The sequence below is a fragment of the Bombina bombina genome, chromosome 5 (assembly GCF_027579735.1).
Source record: "Bombina bombina isolate aBomBom1 chromosome 5, aBomBom1.pri, whole genome shotgun sequence".
Taxonomy (NCBI): domain Eukaryota; kingdom Metazoa; phylum Chordata; class Amphibia; order Anura; family Bombinatoridae; genus Bombina; species Bombina bombina.
The window spans coordinates 1,163,105,913-1,163,129,185 of NC_069503.1; the positions used below are offsets into that span (position 1 = coordinate 1,163,105,913).

At 40.0% G+C, this 23,273-nt stretch overlaps 1 protein-coding gene across 1 annotated transcript in view; it reads left to right on the top strand.

Annotated features, from left to right (window-relative positions):
* Positions 1-23,273, top strand: part of ADCK5 (aarF domain containing kinase 5) — a 380,223-nt gene that overhangs the window by 164,575 nt on the left and 192,375 nt on the right. The window contains exons 8-11 of the mRNA XM_053715989.1: positions 13,600-13,683; positions 13,887-14,396; positions 14,462-14,755; positions 14,857-15,398. Of these exons, the coding sequence (XP_053571964.1) occupies positions 13,600-13,683; positions 13,887-14,396; positions 14,462-14,755; positions 14,857-15,398 (1,430 nt within the window). The remainder of the gene's footprint in view (positions 1-13,599; positions 13,684-13,886; positions 14,397-14,461; positions 14,756-14,856; positions 15,399-23,273) is intronic.

A 23,273-nucleotide genomic window follows, 5' to 3' on the forward strand; every position in this document is an offset into this window, starting at 1 on the left:
GCAGCTGTACATTGTTACAGGGTATTAACCTATTATAACTGTGTAACATTACTTCAGCATTACCTCATTAGTATAGAGTACTGCAGGGGTCTCAGGGCAGCTGTACATTGTTACATGGTATTAGCCTATTATAGCTGTGTAACATCTCTTCAGCATTACCTCATTAGTATAGAGTACTGCAGGGATCTCAGGGCAGCTGTACATTGTTACAGGGTATTAGCCTATTATAGCTGTGTAACATTACTTCAGCATTACCTCATTAGTATAGAGTACTGCAGGGATCTCAGGGCATTATACATTGTTACAGGGTATTAGCCTATTATAGCTGTGTAACATTACTTCAGCATTACCTCATTAGTATAGAGTACTACAGGGATCTCAGGGCAGCTGTACATTGTTACAGGGTATTAACCTATTATAGCTGTGTTACATTACTTCAGCTTTACCTCATTAGTATAGAGTACTGCAGGGATCGCAGGGCAGCTGTACATTGTTACAGGGTATTAACCTATTATATCTGTGTAACATTACTTCAGCATTACCTCATTAGTATAGAGTACTACAGGGATCTCAGGGCAACTGTACATTGTTACTGGGTATTAGCCTATTATAGCTGTGTAACATCTCTTCAGCATTACCTCATTAGTATAGAGTACTGCAGGGATCTCAGGGCAGTTGTACATTGTTACAGGGTATTAGCCTATTATGGCTGTGTAACATTACGTCAGCATTACCTCATTAGTATAGAGTACTGCAGGGATCTCAGGGCAGCTGTACATTGTTACAGGGTATTAGCCTATTATAGCTGTGTAACATTACTTCAGCATTACCTCATTAGTATAGAGTACTGCAGGGATCTCAGGGCAGCTGTACATTGTTACAGGGTATTAGCCTATTATAGCTGTGTAACATTACTTCAGCATTACCTCATTAGTATAGATTACTGCAGGGATCTCAGGGCAGCTGTACATTGTTACTGGGTATTAGCCTATTATAGCTGTGTAACATTACTGCAGCATTACCTCATTAGTATAGAGCACTGCAGGGATCTCAGGGCAGCTGTACATTGTTACAGGGTATTAGCCTATTATAGCTGTGTAACATTACTGCAGCATTACCTCATTAGTATAGAGTACTGCAGGGATCTCAGGGCAACTGTACATTGTTACAGGGTATTAACCTATTATAGCTGTGTAACATTACTTCAGCATTACCTCATTAGTATAGATTACTGCAGGGATCTCAGGGCAGCTGTACATTGTTACTGGGTATTAGCCTATTATAGCTGTGTAACATTACCTCAGCTTTACCTCATTAGTATAGAGTACTGCAGGGATCTCAGGGCAGCTGTACATTGTTACTAGGTATTAGCCTATTATAGCTGTGTAACATTACTTCAGCATTACCTCATTAGTATAGAGTACTGCAGGGATCTCAGGGCAGCTGTACATTGTTACTAGGTATTAGCCTATTATATCTGTGTAACATTACTACAGCATTACCTCATTAGTATAGAGTACTGCAGGGATCTCAGGGCAGCTGTACATTGTTACAGGGTATTAGCCTATTATAACTGTGTAACATTACTTCAGCATTACCTCATTAGTATAGAGTACTGCAGGGATCTCAGGGCAGCTGTACATTGTTACAGGGTATTAACCTATTATAGCTGTGTAACATTACTTCAGCATTACCTCATTAGTATAGAGTACTGCAGGGATCTCAGGGCAGCTGTACATTGTTACAGGGTATTAGCCTATTATAGCTGTGTAACATTACTTCAGCATTACCTCATTAGTATAGAGTACTGCAGGGATCTCAGGGCATTATACATTGTTACAGGGTATTAACCTATTATAGCTGTGTAACATTACTTCAGCATTACCTCATTAGTATAGAGTACTGCAGGGATCGCAGGGCAGCTGTACATTGTTACAGGGTATTAGCCTATTATAGCTGTGTAACATTACGTCAGCAGTACCTCATTAGTATAGAGTACTGCAGGGATCTCAGGGCAGCTGTACATTGTTACAGGGTATTAGCCTATTATAGCTGTGTAACATTACTTCAGCATTACCTCATTAGTATAGAGTACTACAGGGATCTCAGGGCAGCTGTACATTGTTACTGGGTATTAGCCTATTATAGCTGTGTAACATAACCTCAGCATTACCTCATTAGTATAGAGTACTGCAGGGATCTCAGGGCAGCTGTACATTGTTACAGGGTATTAGCCTATTATAGCTGTGTAACATCTCTTCAGCATTACCTCATTAGTATAGAGTACTGCAGGGGTCTCAGGGCATTATACATTGTTACAGGGTATTAACCTATTATATCTGTGTAACATTACTTCAGCATTACCTCATTAGTATAGAGTACTGCAGGGATCTCAGGGCAGCTGTACATTGTTACAGGGTATTAACCTATTATAGCTGTGTAACATCTCTTCAGCATTACCTCATTAGTATAGAGTACTGCAGTGATCTCAGGGCAGCTGTACATTGTTACAGGGTATTAACCTATTATAACTGTGTAACATTACGTCAGCATTACCTCATTAGTATAGAGTACTGCAGGGATCTCAGGGCAGCTGTACATTGTTACTGGGTATTAGCCTATTATAGCTGTGTAACATCTCTTCAGCATTACCTCATTAGTATAGAGTACTGCAGGGATCTCAGGGCAGCTGTACATTGTTACTAGGTATTAGCCTATTATATCTGTGTAACATTACTACAGCATTACCTCATTAGTATAGCGTACTGCAGGGATCTCAGGGCAGCTGTACATTGTTACTAGGTATTAGCCTATTATATTTGTGTAACATTACTACAGCATTACCTCATTAGTATAGAGTACTGCAGGGATCTCAGGGCAGCTGTACATTGTTACAGGGTATTAGCCTATTATATCTGTGTAACATTACTACAGCATTACCTCATTAGTATAGAGTACTGCAGGGATCTCAGGGCAGCTGTACATTGTTACAGGGTATTAGCCTATTATAGCTGTGTAACATAACCTCAGCATTACCTCATTAGTATAGAGTACTGGAGGGATCTCAGGGCAGCTGTACATTGTTACAGGGTATTAGCCTATTATAGCTGTGTAACATTACTTCAGCATTACCTCATTAGTATAGAGTACTGCAGGGATCTCAGGGCAGCTGTACATTGTTACAGGGTATTAGCCTATTATAGCTGTGTAACATTACTTCAGCATTACCTCATTAGTATAGAGTACTGCAGGGATCTCAGGGCAGCTGTACATTGTTACAGGGTATTAGCCTATTATAGCTGTGTAACATAACCTCAGCTTTACCTCATTAGTATAGAGTACTGCAGGGATCTCAGGGCAGCTGTACATTGTTACTAGGTATTAGCCTATTATAGCTGTGTAACATTACTTCAGCATTACCTCATTAGTATAGAGTACTGCAGGGATCTCAGGGCAGCTGTACATTGTTACAGGGTATTAGCCTATTATAGCTGTGTAACATTACTTCAGCATTACCTCATTAGTATAGAGTACTGCAGGGATCTCAGGGCAGCTGTATATTGTTACTGGGTATTAGCCTATTATAGCTGTGTAACATCTCTTCAGCATTACCTCATTAGTATAGAGTACTGTAGGGATCTCAGGGCAGCTGTACATTGTTACAGGGTATTAGCCTATTATAGCTGTGTAACATTACTTCAGCATTACCTCATTAGTATAGAGTACTGCAGGGATCTCAGGGCAGCTGTACATTGTTGCAGGGTATTAGCCTATTATAACTGTGTACCATTACTTCAGCATTACCTCATTAGTATAGAGTACTGCAGGGATCTCAGGGCAGCTGTACATTGTTACAGGGTATTAGCCTATTATAGCTGTGTAACATTACTTCAGCATTACCTCATTAGTATAGAGTACTGCAGGGATCTCAGGGCAGCTGTACATTGTTACTGGGTATTAGCCTATTATAGCTGTGTAACATTACTTCAGCATTACCTCATTAGTATAAAGTACTGCAGGGATCTCAGTGCAGCTGTACATTGTTACAGGGTATTAACCTATTATAGCTGTGTAACATTACTTCAGCATTACCTCATTACTATAGAGTACTGCAGGGATCTCAGGGCAGCTGTACATTGTTACTAGGTATTAGCCTATTATAGCTGTGTAACATTACTTCAGCATTACCTCATTAGTATAGAGTACTGCAGGGATCTCAGGGCAGCTGTACATTGTTACTAGGTATTAGCCTATTATAGCTGTGTAACATTACTTCAGCATTACCTCATTAGTATAGAGTACTGCAGGGATCTCAGGGCAGCTGTACATTGTTACAGGGTATTAACCTATTATATCTGTGTAACATTACTACAGCATTACCTCATTAGTATAGAGTACTGCAGGGATCTCAGTGCAGCTGTACATTGTTACTGGGTATTAGCCTATTATAGCTGTGTAACATTACTTCAGCATTACCTCATTAGTATAGAGTACTGCAGGGATCGCAGGGCAGCTGTACATTGTTACTGGGTATTAGCCTATTATAGCTGTGTAACATTACTTCAGCATTACCTCATTAGTATAGAGTACTGCAGGGATCTCAGGGCAGCTGTACATTGTTACTGGGTATTAGCCTATTATAGCTGTGTAACATTACTTCAGCATTACCTCATTAGTATAGAGTACTGCAGGGATCTCAGGGCAGCTGTACATTGTTACAGGGTATTAACCTATTATAGCTGTGTAACATTACTTCAGCATTACCTCATTAGTATAGAGTACTACAGGGATCTCAGGGCATTATACATTGTTACAGGGTATTAGCCTATTATAGCTGTGTAACATTACTTCAGCATTACCTCATTAGTATAGAGTACTGCAGAGATACATTGTTACAGGGTATTAGCCTATTATAGCTGTGTAACATTACTTCAGCATTACCTCATTAGTATAGAGTACTGCAGAGATACATTGTTACAGGGTATTAGCCTATTATAGCTGTGTAACATTACTTCAGCATTACCTCATTAGTATAGAGTACTGCAGGGATCTCAGGGCAGCTGTACATTGTTACAGGGTATTAGCCTATTATATCTGTGTAACATTACTACAGCATTACCTCATTAGTATAGAGTACTGCAGGGATCTCACGGCAGCTGTACATTGTTACAGGGTATTAACCTATTATAGCTGTGTAACATTACTTCAGCATTACCTCATTAGTATAGAGTACTACAGGGATCTCAGGGCAGCTGTACATTGTTACTGGGTATTAGCCTATTATATCTGTGTAACATTACTTCAGCATTACCTCATTAGTATAGAGTACTGCAGGGATCTCAGGGCAGTTGTACATTGTTACAGGGTATTAGCCTATTATAGCTGTGTAACATTACTTCAGCATTACCTCATTAGTATAGAGTACTGCAGGGATCTCAGGGCAGCTGTACATTGTTACAGGGTATTAACCTATTATAGCTGTGTAACATTGCTTCAGCATTACCTCATTAGTATAGAGTACTGCAGGGATCTCAGGGCAGCTGTACATTGTGAATGCAACAACCGGGAAGCGCTCAAACATTCAAACACTGGTTGTGAGTAAAGTCCCCGACGATCAGTGCACTTCACGTAGTCAGACACACCCCCGTGACGTAGTGGTGACGTATTCACAGAATACTCAGCTGTCCTGGTGCGGAGAAAAGAGCGCTTCCATCCACGCTCAATTAATAGAACAACACCAACAATCAGCGCACCCAGTAAAGCTGAGAAAAACAACGATGGTAAGCAGTGGAATACCTGTTTATTGTTTAGCTCAAACAAATGCTCAATATGATAGGTAAATGTCCATACATAGCCAAAACAGGTAGAAAAGGCTTAAGTGGTAAATGACAGGCAAAATAAGGCAGGAAAAATTAGGTCAGACGCGTTTCCTATGTCATAAACATATTTTTCCTCAGTGACCATACTTAATACCCACAACACACTGCTTTATAAACCCTTTAGCCGGACACTCCCAATAAATGGCTGTCCAATCAAAAGCCAATCCGTTACAAAAGCAGTGTGCAGAGGGCAAAGTGAAGGGGGAAAAAAGAAAAAGAAAAAAAGGAGAAATTAAAAAACAAAATGTTTAATATACATTAACTGACCAAGTTAAACACGTAAGTAATCACATAAGTGAACTAACATCACTATATACAAATTCAATTATACTTGACCAGTGAAAAAAATATTTAATTAGGAATATATCGAATATATGCAATAATGCTGTGGATGTAAAGAGACATTGTTTTAAAAAAACAATGCAAAAAGAGGAAAGAAATAATGACTTATTGATCTACATATAACTTCACATCCCATTCTGAATTTAACCCATCTGGCATTCTAGTATCCAACTGAAAAATCCAATAGACTTCTCTTTTACTGAGAGTTATACCTCTATTACCACCCCTTGGGTGCCTTGGAATCAGTTGGATCGCTTGGAATGTCAGCAGGGAGCTGTCAGAATTGTGATGTTGTTTGAAATGCAGGGAGATGGGAGTTGTGGACTCAGAATCTTCAATTGAACGTAAGTGCTCAAGAAAACGATCTTTAAGAGCACGTGTCGTTTGTCCTACATACTGCCTGAAACAGCCCCTGCAGGTCAAAAGATATATGACGTAGCAAGAGTTGCAAGTCATATGCTCCCGAATTTCAAAGTGTTTTTGATTCTTGGTAGATACAAAATCTGTACCAAAAGAAGCATAGGAGCAGGATTTACATTTTCTGCTCCCACACTTAAAGAATCCTGGCTTAATAGAAAGCCAATTTTTGTTAGACTGTGTCCGTGGCAGCATTGAGGGTGACAGTAAGTTGCCCAAAGTATGAGCTTTGCGTGATACAAAGCAAATACCTTGCTCAATGATGCCTGCCAGACTGTCGTCAGTGGCCAAAATTGGAAGAGCCTTACGTATAATGTTGCAAATTCGACCATATTCAACACTATAAGAAGTGATGAATTTTGGTTTGTTAAATTTATCAACATCCTTGTTTCCACTAGACAGAAAGAGATCCTTTCTATCTAGAAGATCAACTTCACTCTTAATAGTATCAAGAGCTTGCCTTGAATACCCTCTATGGACCAATCTGTCAGTTAAATCATTACAATGTTTTGAGTAACTCTGATTAGTGGTACAGTTACGTTTTACCCTAATGTATTGACTTTTAGGGATAGATGAAAAGGTATGTCTAGGATGACATGATCTAGCATTTAGGATAGTGTTTCCAGCTGTCACTTTGCGAAACAATTCAATCTCTATACATGAACTTTCTCTATTGGGATGTAACTCAATATCCAAAAATGGAATTGAGGTTTTACTGTGCTCCATGGTAAATTTGAGATTTAAAGAATTGTCTTGTAAATAGTTCAGAAACGGTTCAAGAAGGTTCCCCGGACCCTTCCAAATCAACAAAATATCGTCGATGTAGCGACCGTAAAATTGTATGTACTCTCTGTATGGGTTCCCATCACCATAGACGTGGGACAGCTCCCACCAACCCAAGTAGAGGTTGGCATAGGAGGGGGCAAACTTAGCCCCCATTGCTGTCCCACGTCTCTGGAGATAGAATTCCCCCTCAAACATAAAAAAATTATGCGTTAGAAGGTAGTCCAGAGAAACCCTGATGAACCGCTTAACAGCATCATCATAGTCTGATGTGTCCAGAAAAAACTCAATTGCCAAACTTCCTTTGTCATGGGGTATACAGGTATACAGTGAGACAACATCAATGGTCACAAAAATAAATTCTTCTTGCCAAACCACACTTTCTATCTGTGTAATAACATCAGATGTGTCTCTAATGTAACTCATAAGACCCAAAACAAAGGGTTGTAAATACCCATCTATCAACTCAGAAAGAGGCTCATTCAATGAGCCAATTCCAGCCACGATGGGTCTACCAGGTAGATTGGTATCATGCTTGTGAAGTTTGGGTAAGTAGTGAAAAATTGCTGTAATTGGATGCTCAGTGTAGAGGAAGTCGAAATTAGCCTGTGTGATGACACCATCATGTAGTGCACTTTCTAAAATACTTTTCAATTGTGATTTGTACACAAACACAGGATTGTTCCTGAGTTTCTCATACACTGTGACATCCAATAACTGTCTAAATGCCTCCTGTAAATAGTCCTGTCGATCAAGAACTACCACCTTACCACCTTTGTCTGAGTTACGTATGACAAGCTCATGGTTATTCTTAAGTTCTTGAATTGACAAATATTGTGCCTTAGATAGGTTATCATTTTTATGTTGTCGATTAGGTTCAGTGGAATTAAGTTTCCTTAATTCTTGTTCCACTGTCTTCTGGAACACCTCTATTGAACTGGATCTAGATTTAACAGGATAAAACTTAGATTTCAATTTCATTTTAGTTAAATCTTGTGTATCCCCAACTGCACAAGAGTGCAAATCTAAGTTATCTCTATCCAATGCAATGAGGTCTAAAATTGAACATTCCTCAGAAAAATTTAAACCACATCTAATGGGAGTTGGTTTATCTCTACTAGTTACACCCTGACCAGTATCCACAGCACCCAAAAAATGTTTCTTTAGAACAAGAGATCTGACAAATCTGTTCAGATCAACTACTGTGTCAAAGAGGTTAAAGTGTGTGGTAGGAGAAAAACCAAGACCCAAGGACAGGACCTCTAACTGTGTCCTAGATAAAACAAAGGATGAAAGATTAACGACATTTTTGTAATTCATGCATATTTTTGAAATTGTGTGGCTCTCCTCCTCTGTGGATACCGCCGTGGTCTGGGGTTCAGTGTCTCTGGATCCTGACTTCGGTTTCCTTCCACGCCCCCCTCTGCGTGTTTTTTTCTTTTTTTTTTTTTGTTGCAGTATGTTTCAACTGTCCTTTCTCGTTTTTTGACTGTGAAACACTTGAGGTGGAAGGAAAAGTATCCTCAATATTAAGTGCAAAAGATGGTGATGCCTCAGAAGCCAGAGAAGTGTCTACAGTTGTCTCAATATCTGAAGAGTCATAATCATATTCAGTGTCAGTCTCTGCAAATCTTACTCTTCTATAATCAGAGGCTCGACCTTTATATGAACTCTTATATCTCCTTCTTGTGTCTGTCACGGTCCATTTATACACTTTATTAAGTTCATAATCCTGTTTGTCTCTCATTATTTTTTGTTTTTTAAAATTCCAAAGGTTATTTTTAAAATCAGTAATAACCTTATGTAATTTGGTGTCATATTTAACAAAATCTGGATTCTCACTCAAGGGGCGTAAATATGACTGCAACTTTGACTTTTCATTACTCAGTTCCTGACGTAATGTTTTTTTATATTCAATAAGCAGATCAATAAGTGCTAAAGAACACTCTGTAAGCACTTTATTCCATTTATCTATAAAAGACTGATTTGTCACCTGGAAAGAGGGAAATTTTCTGATGCGTAGGCCGCGTGGTATACGTTGTGCCTTTTTATACATCTGGAAACTCTTTATATCCATTTCAATTCTAGTATCAGTCTTCAATAAAGTGTCCATTTTAAAGAATAAACTGTCCAGATTAGTATTAGCCTCTTGTTCCATAGTGTCAGTGTTAAATAGATCCTCACTGTCACTAACATCCTCAGCAAATTGCTGTAAAACAAATCCCCCTGTTGCCATGTCACAACACACTTAGCTCAATATATAACAACTGCTTATAATTCCGTTAGTAATTATATTCCACTTCAGGGTGTACTACGACTTAAAGCACTTGTAAATAATCATGTATCCAATGTAATGAATAAATGAATAACAGTTCAAATGAATGTTAGTGCCGCTTACCCGCTCCGATGATGGAATATTCAAATGAATGCAACAACCGGGAAGCGCTCAAACATTCAAACACTGGTTGTGAGTAAAGTCCCCGACGATCAGTGCACTTCACGTAGTCAGACACACCCCCGTGACGTAGTGGTGACGTATTCACAGAATACTCAGCTGTCCTGGTGCGGAGAAAAGAGCGCTTCCATCCACGCTCAATTAATAGAACAACACCAACAATCAGCGCACCCAGTAAAGCTGAGAAAAACAACGATGGTAAGCAGTGGAATACCTGTTTATTGTTTAGCTCAAACAAATGCTCAATAGTCAATGGTCAAGTATAATTGAATTTGTATATAGTGATGTTAGTTCACTTATGTGATTACTTACGTGTTTAACTTGGTCAGTTAATGTATATTAAACATTTTGTTTTTTAATTTCTCCTTTTTTTCTTTTTCTTTTTTCCCCCTTCACTTTGCCCTCTGCACACTGCTTTTGTAACGGATTGGCTTTTGATTGGACAGCCATTTATTGGGAGTGTCCGGCTAAAGGGTTTATAAAGCAGTGTGTTGTGGGTATTAAGTATGGTCACTGAGGAAAAATATGTTTATGACATAGGAAACGCGTCTGACCTAATTTTTCCTGCCTTATTTTGCCTGTCATTTACCACTTAAGCCTTTTCTACCTGTTTTGGCTATGTATGGACATTTACCTATCATATTGAGCATTTGTTTGAGCTAAACAATAAACAGGTATTCCACTGCTTACCATCGTTGTTTTTCTCAGCTTTACTGGGTGCGCTGATTGTTGCAGCTGTACATTGTTACTGGGTATTAGCCTATTATAGCTGTGTAACATTACTTCAGCATTACCTCATTAGTATAGAGTACTGTAGGGATCTCAGGGCAGCTGTACATTGTTACTGGGTATTAGCCTATTATAACTGTGTAACATTACTTCAGCATTACCTCATTAGTATAGAGTACTGCAGGGATCTCAGGGCAGCTGTACATTGTTACAGGGTATTAACCTATTATAGCTGTGTAACATTGCTTCAGCATTACCTCATTAGTATAGAGTACTGCAGGGATCTCAGGGCAGCTGTACATTGTTACAGGGTATTAGCCTATTATAGCTGTTTAACATTACTTCAGCATTACCTCATTAGTATAGAGTACTGCAGGGATCTCAGGGCAACTGTACATTGTTACAGGGTATTAACATATTATAGCTGTGTAACATTACTGCAGCATTACCTCATTAGTATAGAGTACTGCAGGGATCTCAGGGCAGCTGTACATTGTTACAGGGTATTAGCCTATTATAGCTGTGTAACATTACGTCAGCATTACCTCATTAGTATAGAGTACTGCAGGGATCTCAGGGCAGCTGTACATTGTTACAGGGTATTAGCCTATTATAGCTGTGTAACATTACTGCAGCATTACCTCATTAGTGTAGAGTACTGCAGGGATCTCAGGGCAGCTGTACATTGTTACAGGGTATTAGCCTATTATAGCTGTGTAACATTACTTCAGCATTACCTCATCAGTATAGAGTACTGCAGGGATCTCAGGGCATTATACATTGTTACAGGGTATTAACCTATTATAGTTGTGTAACATTACTTCAGCATTACCTCATTAGTATAGAGCACTGCAGGGATCTCAGGGCATTATACATTGTTACAGGGTATTAACCTATTATATCTGTGTAACATTACTTCAGCATTACCTCATTAGTATAGAGCACTGCAGGGATCTCAGGGCAGCTGTACATTTTTACAGGGTATTAGCCTATTATAGCTGTGTAACATTACCTCATTAGTATAGAGTACTGCAGGGATCTCAGGGCAGCTGTACATTGTTACAGGGTATTAGCCTATTATAGCTGTGTAACATTACTTCAGCATTACCTCATCAGTATAGAGTACTGCAGGGATCTCAGGGTAGCTGTACATTGTTACTGGGTATTAGCCTATTATAGCTGTGTAACATTACTTCAGCATTACCTCATTAGTATAGAGTACTGCAGGGATCTCAGGGCAGCTGTATATTGTTACTGGGTATTAGCCTATTATAACTGTGTACCATTACTTCAGCATTACCTCATTAGTATAGAGTACTGCAGGGATCTCAGTGCAGCTGTACATTGTTACTGGGTATTAGCCTATTATAGCTGTGTAACATTACTTCAGCATTACCTCATTAGTATAGAGTACTGCAAGGATCTCAGGGCAGCTGTACATTGTTACAGGGTATTAGCCTATTATAGCTGTGTAACATTACTTCAGCATTACCTCATTAGTATAGAGTACTACAGGGATCTCAGGGCAGCTGTACATTGTTACAGGGTATTACCTATTATATCTGTGTAACATTACTTCAGCATTACCTCATTAGTATAGAGTACTGCAGGGATCTCAGTGCAGCTGTACATTGTTACAGGGTATTAGCCTATTATAGCTGTGTAACATTACTTCAGCATTACCTCATTAGTATAGAGTACTGCAGGGATCTCAGGGCAGCTGTACATTGTTACAGGGTATTAGCCTATTATAGCTGTGTAACATTACTTCAGCATTACCTCATTAGTATAGAGTACTGCAGGGATCTCAGGGCAGCTGTACATTGTTACAGGGTATTAGCCTATTATAGCTGTGTAACATTACGTCAGCATTCCCTCATTCGTATAGAGTACTGCAGGGATCTCAGGGCAGCTGTACATTGTTACAGGGTATTAGCCTATTATAGCTGTGTAGCATCTCTTCAGCATTACCTCATTAGTATAGAGTACTGCAGGGATCTCAGGGCAGCTGTACATTGTTACAGGGTATTAGCCTATTATAGCTGTGTAACATTACTTCAGCATTACCTCCTTAGTATATATTAGTAATGTTGCTTCTTCTTGGCGTTACTCATGTTTGTCCATAGCTAAGCTAACTTATAAAGCAGATGAGAGTCACAGATAGCAGCAGTATTTCTGGCGGGTTACAGGTATTGGCACAGACAGCAGCAGTATTACTGTCCGGTTACAGGTATTGGCACAGACAACAGCAGTATTACTGGCCGGTTACAGGTATTGGCACAGACAACAGCAGTATTACTGGCCGGTTACAGGTATTTGCACAGATAGCAGCAGTATTACTGGCCGGTTACAGGTATTGGCACAGATAGCAGCAGTATTACTGGCCGGTTACAGGTATTGGCACAGATAGCAGCAGTATTACTGGCCGGTTACAGGTATTGGCACAGACAGCAGCAGTATTACTGGCTGGTTACAGGTAACGGCACAGATAGCAGCAGTATTACTGGCTGGTTACAGGTATTGACACAGATAGCAGCAGTATTACTGGCCGGTTACAGGTAACGGCACAGATAGCAGCAGTATTACTGGCCAGTTACAGGTAACGGCACAGATAGCAGCAGTATTACTGGCCAGTTACAGGTATTGGCACAGATAGCAGCAGTATTACTGGCCGGTTACAGGTAATGGCACAGATAGCAGCAGTATTACTGGCCGGTTACAGGTATTGGCACAGACAGCAGCAGTATTACTGGCCGGTTACAGGTAATGGCACAGATAGCAGCAGTGTTACAGGTATTGGCACAGACAGCAGCAGTATTACTAGCCGGTTACAGGTATTGGCACAGACAGCAGCAGTATTACTGGCCGGTTACAGGTATTGGCACAGACAGCAGCAGTATTACTGGCCGGTTTCAGGTATTGGCACAGACAGCAGCAGTATTACTGTCCGGTTTCAGGTATTATGCAGGTTTAAATGAATTCTCTTCTCTTCAGCGAGTCCTGACAGCGGATTATTGTGATGGCTGCAAGATCAGCAACGTGGAGTCGATAAAGGAACGAGGCCTGGAGCTGCGTGATGTAAGTACCTCACCCTGAGCTTACACCCCTGATGTGTCCATGCAGCTGTTAAACCGCACACCCACTAATGTACCCTGCCCTGTCACCTACTAAAGTGCCAATGAAGCTGTACATCCTGCCATCTACTTCCACTCCCCTTCCCTGTCACCCCCAGATGTGCTTGTGCAGCTGTTTGTACTGTTACCCCAGATGCGCTTGTGCAGCTGTTTTTCCTGTTACCCCCTGATGGGCTTGTGCAGCTGTTTGTTCTGTTACCCCCTGATGTGCGTGTGCAGCTGTTTGTCCTGTTACCCCCTGATGTGCTTGTGCAGCTGTTTGTCCTGTTACCCCCTGATGTGCTTGTGCAGCTGTACGTCCTGTTACCCCTTGATGCGCTTGTGCAGCTGTTTGTCCTGTTACCCCCTGATGTGTTTGTGCAGCTGTTTGTACTGTTACCCCCTGATGTGCGTGTGCAGCTGTTTGTCCTGTTACCCCCTTATGTGCTTGTGCAGCTGTATGTCCTGTTACCCCCTGATGTGCTTGTGCAGCTGTATAGCCTGTTACTCCCTGATGTGCTTGTGCAACTGTACGTCCTGTTACCCCCTGATGTGCTTGTGCAGCTGTATGTCCTGTTACCCCCTGATGTGCTTGTGCAGCTGTATAGCCTGTTACTCCCTGATGTGCTTGTGCAGCTGTATGTCCTGTTACCCCCTGATGTGCTTGTGCAGCTGTACGTACTGTTACTCCCTGATGTGCTTGTGCAGCTGTTTGTCCTGTTACTCCTGATGTGCTTGTGCAGCTGTACGTCCTGTTACCCCCTGATGTGCTTGTGCAACTGTACATCCTGTTACTCCCTGATGTGCTTGTGCAGCTGTACTTCCTGTTACTCCCTGATGTATTTGTGCAGCTGTACGTCCTGTTACTCCCTGATGTGCTTGTGCAGCTGTACGTCCTGTTACTCCCTGATGTGCTTGTGCAGCTGTACGTCCTGTTACCCCCTGATGTGCTTGTGCAGCTGTATGTCCTGTTACCCCCTGATGTGCTTGTGCAGCTGTATAGCCTGTTACTCCCTGATGTGCTTGTGCAGCTGTACGTACTGTTACTCCCTGATGTGCTTGTGCAGCTGTTTGTCTTGTTACTCCTGATGTGCTTGTGCAACTGTACGTCCTGTTACCCCCTGATGTGCTTGTGCAGCTGTATGTCCTGTTACCCCCTGATGTGCTTGTGCAGCTGTATAGCCTGTTACTCCCTGATGTGCTTGTGCAGCTGTACGTACTGTTACTCCCTGATGTGCTTGTGCAGCTGTACGTCCTGTTACCCCCTGATGTGCTTGTGCAGCTGTACGTCCTGTTACCCCCTGATGTGCTTGTGCAGCTGTACATCCTGTTACTCCCTGATGTGCTTGTGCAGCTGTACTTCCTGTTACTCCCTGATGTGCTTGTGCAGCTGTACGTCCTGTTACTCCCTGATGTGCTTGTGCAGCTGTACGTCCTGTTACTCCCTGATGTGCTTGTGCAGCTGTACGTCCTGTTACTCCCTGATGTGCTTGTGCAGCTGTACGTCCTGTTACTCCCTGATGTGCTTGTGCAGCTGTACGTCCTGTTGCCCCCTGATGTATTTGTTAAGCTGTACGTCCTGTTACTCCCTGATGTGCTTGTGCAGCTGTACGTCCTGTTACTCCCTGATGTGCTTGTGCAGCTGTACGTCCTGTTACTCCCTGATGTGCTTGTGCAGCTGTACGTCCTGTTGCCCCTGATGTATTTGTTAAGCTGTAATGCCTTGATATCCTGTCTATAATGTCATATTACTTTATTACAGTTGTGTATGATAGCGAATTAGTAACGTGTGCTTTACGCTTTACTTAATCTCTGTAAACTGATTGGACTTTGAAGAGATGAATGCATACCCCCCGACTGTCCCAATTTTCCCGGGACAGTCCTGATTTTAGGGGTCTTTGCCCGCTGTCCCGGGTTGCTAGCCATCTGTCCCGTATTGCCCCATGCATTAAAATTTTTTTGATTGGGCCCATACTCAGAAGCAGCTGGCTTTGCACTCACAGGGTTAGATACCTGTTAGATTCCCTGTGGAAAAGGAATGGTGTGTGGGTTAAGCAGGAGTAGGAAGGCTGTATACACTCTGACTTCAGGTAATGGTGACCTCTAACTCCTGGTAGTGATGACGTCTAACCCCTGGTGATAATACTAGCATGCCTTCAGTTTTATACGATGAGCAGTGCTAATACCAGGGTAACAAACAGTGGCAGCCGCAGACTGCCAGCTAATGTGCTTGCCAACCCCAGGACCCCATACAATGAATTACAGATACCCATATATGATGTAGTGTGTGTGTCTATCTGTATCTATAAGTGTGTGTGTGTATCTGCATGTATAAGTGTATGCTATGTAGTGTGTGTGTGTGTATGTGCATATGTAAGTGTATGCTATGTAGTGTGTGTATCTGCATGTATAAGTGTATGCTATGTAGTGTGTGTGTATCTGTATGTATTAGTGTATGCTATGTAGTGTGTGTGTATCTGCATGTATAAGTGTATGCTATGTAGTGTGTGTATCTGCATGTATAAGTGTATGCTATGTAGTGTGTGTGTATCTGCATGTATAAGTGTATGTTATGTAGTGTGTGTGTATCTGTATGTATAAGTGTATGCTAGGTAGTGTGTGTGTATCTGCATGTATAAGTGTATGCTATGTAGTGTGTGTGTATCTGCATGTATAAGTGTATGCTATGTAGTGTGTGTATCTGCATGTATAAGTGTATGCTATGTAGTGTGTGTGTATCTGCATGTATAAGTGTATGCTATGTAGTGTGTGTGTATCTGCATGTGTAAGTGTATGCTATGTAGTGTGTGTGTATCTGCATGTATAAGTGTATGCTATGTAGTGTGTGTGTATCTGCATGTATAAGTGTATGCTATGTAGTGTGTGTATCTGCATGTATAAGTGTATGCTATGTAGTGTGTGTGTATCTGCATGTATAAGTGTATGTTATGTAGTGTGTGTGTATCTGCATGTATAAGTGTATACTATGTAGTGTGTGTGTATCTGCATGTATAAGTGTATGCTATGTAGTGTGTGTGTATCTGCATGTGTAAGTGTATGCTATGTAGTGTGTGTGTATCTGCATGTATAAGTGTATGCTATGTAGTGTGTGTGTATCTGCATGTATAAGTGTATGCTATGTAGTGTGTGTGTATCTGCATGTGTAAGTGTATGCTGTGTAGTGTGTGTATATCTGCATGTGTAAGTGTATGCTGTGTAGTTTGTGTATCTGTATGTATAAGTGTATGCTATGTAGTGTGTGTGTATCTGCATGTGTAAGTGTATGCTATGTAGTGTGTGTGTGTATCTGCATGTATAAGTGTATGCTATGTAGTGTGTGTGTATCTGCATGTATAAGTGTATGCTATGTAGTGTGTGTGTATCTGCATGTGTAAGTGTATGCTATGTAGTGTGTGTGTGTCTGCATGTGTAAGTGTATGCTATGTAGTGTGTGTGTGTCTGCATGTATAAGTGTATGCTATGTAGTGTATGTGTGTGTATCTGCATGTATAAGTGTATGCTATGTAGTGTGTGTGTGTATCTGCATGTATAAGTGTATGCTATGTAGTGTGTGTGTATCTGCATGTATAAGTGTATGCTATGTAGTGTATGTGTGTGTATCTGCATGTATAAGTGTATGCTATGTAGTGTGTGTGTATCTGCATGTGTAAGTGTATGCTATGTAGTGTGTGTGTATCTGCATGTATAAGTGTATGCTATGTAGTGTGTGTGTATCTGCATGTGTAAGTGTATGCTATGTAGTGTGTGTGTATCTGCATGTATAAGTGTATGCTATGTAGTGTGTGTGTGTATCTGCATGTGTAAGTGTATGCTATGTAGTGTGTATGTATCTGCATGTATAAGTGTATGCTATGTAGTGTGTGTGTATTTGCATGTATAAGTGTATGCTATGTAGTGTGTATGTATCTGCATGTGTAAGTGTATGCTATGTAGTGTGTGTGTATCTGCATGTGTAAGTGTATGCTATGTAGTGTGTGTGTATCTGCATGTGTAAGTGTATGCTATGTAGTGTGTGTGTGTGCATGTATAAGTGTATGCTATGCAGTGTATGTGTATTTGCATGTGTAAGTGTATGCTATGTAGTGTGTGTGTATCTGCATGTATAAGTGTATGCTATGTAGTGTGTGTGTATCTGCATGTATAAGTGTATGCTATGTAGTGTGTGTGTATCTGCATGTATAAGTGTATGCTATGTAGTGTGTGTGTGTCTGCATGTATAAGTGTATGCTATGTAGTTTGTGTGTGTATCTGTATGTATAAGTGTATGCTATGTAGTGTGTGTGTATCTGCATGTATAAGTGTATACTATGTAGTGTGTATGTATCTGCATGTATAAATGTATACTATGTAGTGTGTGTGTATCTGCATGTATAAGTGTATGCTATGTAGTGTGTATGTATCTGTATGTATAAGTGTATGCTATGTAGTGTGTGTATTTGCATGTATAAGTGTATGCTATGTAGTGTGTATGTATCTGCATGTATAAATGTATGCTATGTAGTGTATGTGTATCTGCATGTATAAGTGTATGCTATGTAGTGTGTGTGTATCTGCATGTATAAGTGTATGCTATGTAGTGTGTGTGTATCTGCATGTATAAGTGTAGGCTATGTAGTGTGTGTGTATCTGCATGTATAAGTGTATGCTATGTAGTGTGTGTGTATCTGCATGTATAAGTGTATGCTATGTAGTGTGTGTGTATCTGCATGTATAAGTGTATGCTATGTAGTGTGTGTATCTGCATGTATAAGTGTATGCTATGTAGTGTGTGTGTATCTGCATGTATAAGTGTATGCTATGTAGTGTGTGTGTATCTGCATGTATAAGTGTATGCTATGTAGTGTGTGTGTATCTGCATGTATAAGTGTATGCTATGTAGTGTGTGTGTATCTGCATGTATAAGTGTATGCTATGTAGTGTGTGTGTGTATCTGCATGTATAAGTGTATGCTATGTAGTGTGTGTGTATCTGCATGTATAAGTGTATGCTATGTAGTGTGTGTGTGTATCTGCATGTATAAGTGTATGCTATGTAGTGTGTGTGTGTATGTGCATATGTAAGTGTATGCTATGTAGTGTGTGTGTGTATCTGCATGTATAAGTGTATGTTATGTAGTGTGTGTGTGTATCTGTATGTATAATGTGTGTGTATCTGCATGTGTAAGTGTATGCTATGTAGTGTGTGTGTATCTGCATGTGTAAGTGTATGCTATGTAGTGTGTGTGTATCTGCATGTGTAAGTGTATGCTATGTAGTGTGTGTGTATCTGCATGTATAAGTGTATGCTATGTAGTGTGTGTGTATCTGCATGTATAAGTGTATGCTATGTAGTGTGTGTGTATCTGCATGTATAAGTGTATGCTATGTAGTGTGTGTGTATCTGTATGTATAAGTGTATGCTATGTAGTGTGTGTGTATCTGTATGTATAAGTGTATGCTATGTAGTGTGTGTGTATCTGTATGTATTAGTGTATGCTACGTAGTGTGTGTGTATTTGCATGTATAAGTGTATGCTATGTAGTGGTTGTGTATTTGCATGTATAAGTGTAAGCAATGTAGTGTGTGTGTATCTGCATGTATAAGTGTATGCTATGTAGTGTGTGTGTATCTGCATGTATAAGTGTATACTATGTAGTGTGTGTGTGTATCTGCATGTATAAGTGTATGCTATGTAGTGTGTGTGTATCTGTATGTATAAGTGTATGCTATGTAGTGTGTGTGTATCTGCATGTATAAGTGTATGCTATGTAGTGTGTGTGTGTATGTGCATATGTAAGTGTATGCTATGTAGTGTGTGTGTGTATCTGCATGTATAAGTGTATACTATGTAATGTGTGTGTATCTGCATGTATAAGTGTATGCTATGTAGTGTGCGTGTATCTGCATGTGTAAGTGTATGCTATGTAGTGTGTGTGTATCTGCATGTATAAGTGTATACTATGTAGTGTGTGTGTATCTGCATGTATAAGTGTATGCTATGTAGTGTGTGTGTGTCTGCATGTATAAGTGTATGCTATGTAGTGTGTGTGTATCTGCATGTATAAGTGTATACTATGTAGTGTGTGTGTATCTGCATGTATAAGTGTATGCTATGTAGTGTGCGTGTATCTGCATGTGTAAGTGTATGCTATGTAGTGTGTGTGTATCTGCATGTATAAGTGTATACTATGTAGTGTGTGTGTATCTGCATGTATAAGTGTATGCTATGTAGTGTGCGTGTATCTGCATGTATAAGTGTATGCTATGTAGTGTGTGTGTGTATCTGCATGTATAAGTGTATGCTATGTAGTGTGTGTGTCTGCATGTATAAGTGTATGCTATGTAGTGTGTGTGTATCTGCATGTATAAGTGTATGCTATGTAGTGTGCGTGTATCTGCATGTGTAAGTGTATGCTATGTAGTGTGTGTGTATCTGTATGTATAAGTGTATGCTATGTAGTGTGTGTATCTGCATGTATAAGTGTATGCTATGTAGTGTGTGTATCTGCATGTATAAGTGTATGCTATGTAGTGTGTGTGTGTCTGTATCTGCATGTATAAGTGTATGCTATGTAGTGTGTGTGTGTATCTGCATGTATAATTGTATGCTATGTAGTGTGTGTGTAGCTGCATGTATAAGTGTATGCTATATAGTGTGTGTGTAGCTGCATGTATAAGTGTATGCTATATAGTGTGTGTGTAGCTGCATGTATAAGTGTATGCTATGTAGTGTGTGTGTATCTGCATGTGTAAGTGTATGCTATGTAGTGTGTGTATCTGCATGTATAAGTGTATGCTATGTAGTGTGTGTATCTGCTTGTATAAGTGTATGCTATGTAGTGTGTGTGTGTATCTGCATGTATAAGTGTATGCTATGTAGTGTGTGTATCTGCATGTATAAGTGTATGCTATGTAGTGTGTGTATCTGCTTGTATAAGTGTATGCTATGTAGTGTGTGTATCTGCATGTATAAGTGTATGCTATGTAGTATGTGTGTGTATCTGCATGTATAAGTGTATGCTATGTAGTGTGTGTGTGTATCTGCATGTATAAGTGTATGCTATGTAGTGTGTGTGTATCTGCATGTATAAGTGTATGCTATGTAGTGTGTGTGTGTGTATCTGCCTGTATAAGTGTATGCTATGTAGTGTGTGTGTGTGTATCTGCCTGTATAAGCGTATGCTATGTAGTGTGTGTGTATCTGTATGTATAAGTGTATGCTATGTAGTGTGTGTGTGTGTATCTGCATGTATAAGTGTATGCTATGTAGTGTGTGTGTGTCTGCATGTGTAAGTGTATGCTATGTAGTGTGTGTGTGTGTCTGCATGTGTAAGTGTATGCTATGTAGTGTGTGTGTATCTGCATGTATAAGTGTATGCTATGTAGTGTGTGTGTATCTGCATGTGTAAGTGTATGCTATGTAGTGTGTGTGTATCTGCATGTGTAAGTATATGCTATGTAGTGTGTGTGTATCTGCATGTGTAAGTATATGCTATGTAGTGTGTGTGTATCTGCATGTGTAAGTGTATGCTATGTAGTGTGTGTGTATCTGCATGTGTAAGTATATGCTATGTAGTGTGTGTGTGTATCTGCATGTGTAAGTGTATGCTATGTAGTGTGTGTGTATCTGCATGTGTAAGTATATGCTATGTAGTGTGTGTGTATCTGCATGTGTAAGTGTATGCTATGTAGTGTGTGTGTGTGTGTGTAAGTGTATTCTATGTAGTGTGTGTGTATCTGCATGTATAAGTGTATGCTATGTAGTGTGTGTGTATCTGCATGTGTAAGTGTATGCTATGTAGTGTGTGTGTATCTGCATGTATAAGTGTATGCTGCATGTATAAGTATATGCTATGTAGTGTGTGTGTATCTGCATGTATAAGTATATGCTATGTAGTGTGTGTGTGTGTGTGTAAGTGTATACTATGTAGTGTGTGTGTGTATCTGCATGTGTAAGTGTATACTATGTAGTGTGTGTGTATCTGCATGTATAAGTTTATGCTATGTAGTGTGTGTGTATCTGTGTGTATAAGTGTATGCTATGTAGTGTGTGTGTATCTGTATGTATAAGTGTATGCTATGTAGTGTTTGTGTATCTGCATGTATAAGTGTATACTATGTAGTGTGTGTGTATCTGCATGTATAAGTGTATGCTATGTAGTGTGTGTGTATCTGCATGTATAAGTGTATGCTATGTAGTGTGTGTGTATCTGCATGTATAAGTGTATGCTATGTAGTGTGTATGTATCTGCATGTGTAAGTGTATGCTATGTAGTGTGTGTGTATCTGCATGTATAAGTTTATGCTATGTAGTGTGTGTGTATCTGTGTGTATAAGTGTATGCTATGTAGTGTGTGTGTGTCTGCATGTATAAGTGTATGCTGTGTAGTGTGTGTGTGTGTATCTGCATGTATAAGTGTATGCTATGTAGTGTGTGTGTATCTGCATGTATAAGTGTATGCTATGTAGTGTGTGTGTATCTGTATGTATAAGTGTATGCTATGTAGTGTGTGTGTATCTGCATGTGTAAGTGTATGTTATGTAGTGTGTGTGTATCTGCATGTGTAAGTGTATGCTATGTAGTGTGTGTATCTGCATGTATAAGTGTATGCTATGTAGTGTGTGTGTATCTGTATGTATAAGTGTATGCTATGTAGTGTGTGTGTATCTGCATGTATAAGTGTATGCTATGTAGTGTGTGTGTATCTGCATGTATAAGTGTATGCTATGTAGTGTGTGTGTATCTGCATGTATAAGTGTATGCTATGTAGTGTGTGTGTATCTGTGTGTATAAGTGTATGCTATGTAGTGTGTGTGTGTGTAAGTGTATACTATGTAGTGTGTGTGTATCTGCATGTATAAGTGTATGCTATGTAGTGTGTGTGTATCTGCATGTATAAGTGTATGCTATGTAGTGTGTGTGTATCTGCATGTATAAGTGTATGCTATGTAGTGTGTGTGTATCTGCATGTATAAGTGTATGCTATGTAGTGTGTGTGTATCTGCATGTATAAGTGTATGCTATGTAGTGTGTGTGTATCTGTGTGTATAAGTGTATGCTATGTAGTGTGTGTGTATCTGCATGTATAAGTGTATGCTATGTAGTGTGTGTGTATCTGCATGTATAAGTGTATGCTATGTAGTGTGTGTGTGTCTGCATGTGTAAGTGTATGCTATGTAGTGTGTGTGTGTCTGCATGTATAAGTGTATGCTATGTAGTGTGTGTGTATCTGCCTGTATAAGTGTATGCTATGTAGTGTGTGTGTGTGTATCTGCATGTATAAATGTATGCTATGTAGTGTGTGTGTATCTGCATGTATAAGTGTATGCTATGTAGTGTGTGTGTATCTGCATGTATAAGTGTATGCTATGTAGTGTGTGTGTATCTGCATGTATAAGTGTATGCTATGTAGTGTGTGTGTATCTGCATGAGTAAGTGTATGCTATGTAGTGTGTGTGTGTCTGCATGTGTAAGTGTATGCTATGTAGTGTGTGTGTGTCTGCATGTGTAAGTGTATGCTATGTAGTGTGTGCAGGGGTGTGTGTTGGGAGGTAT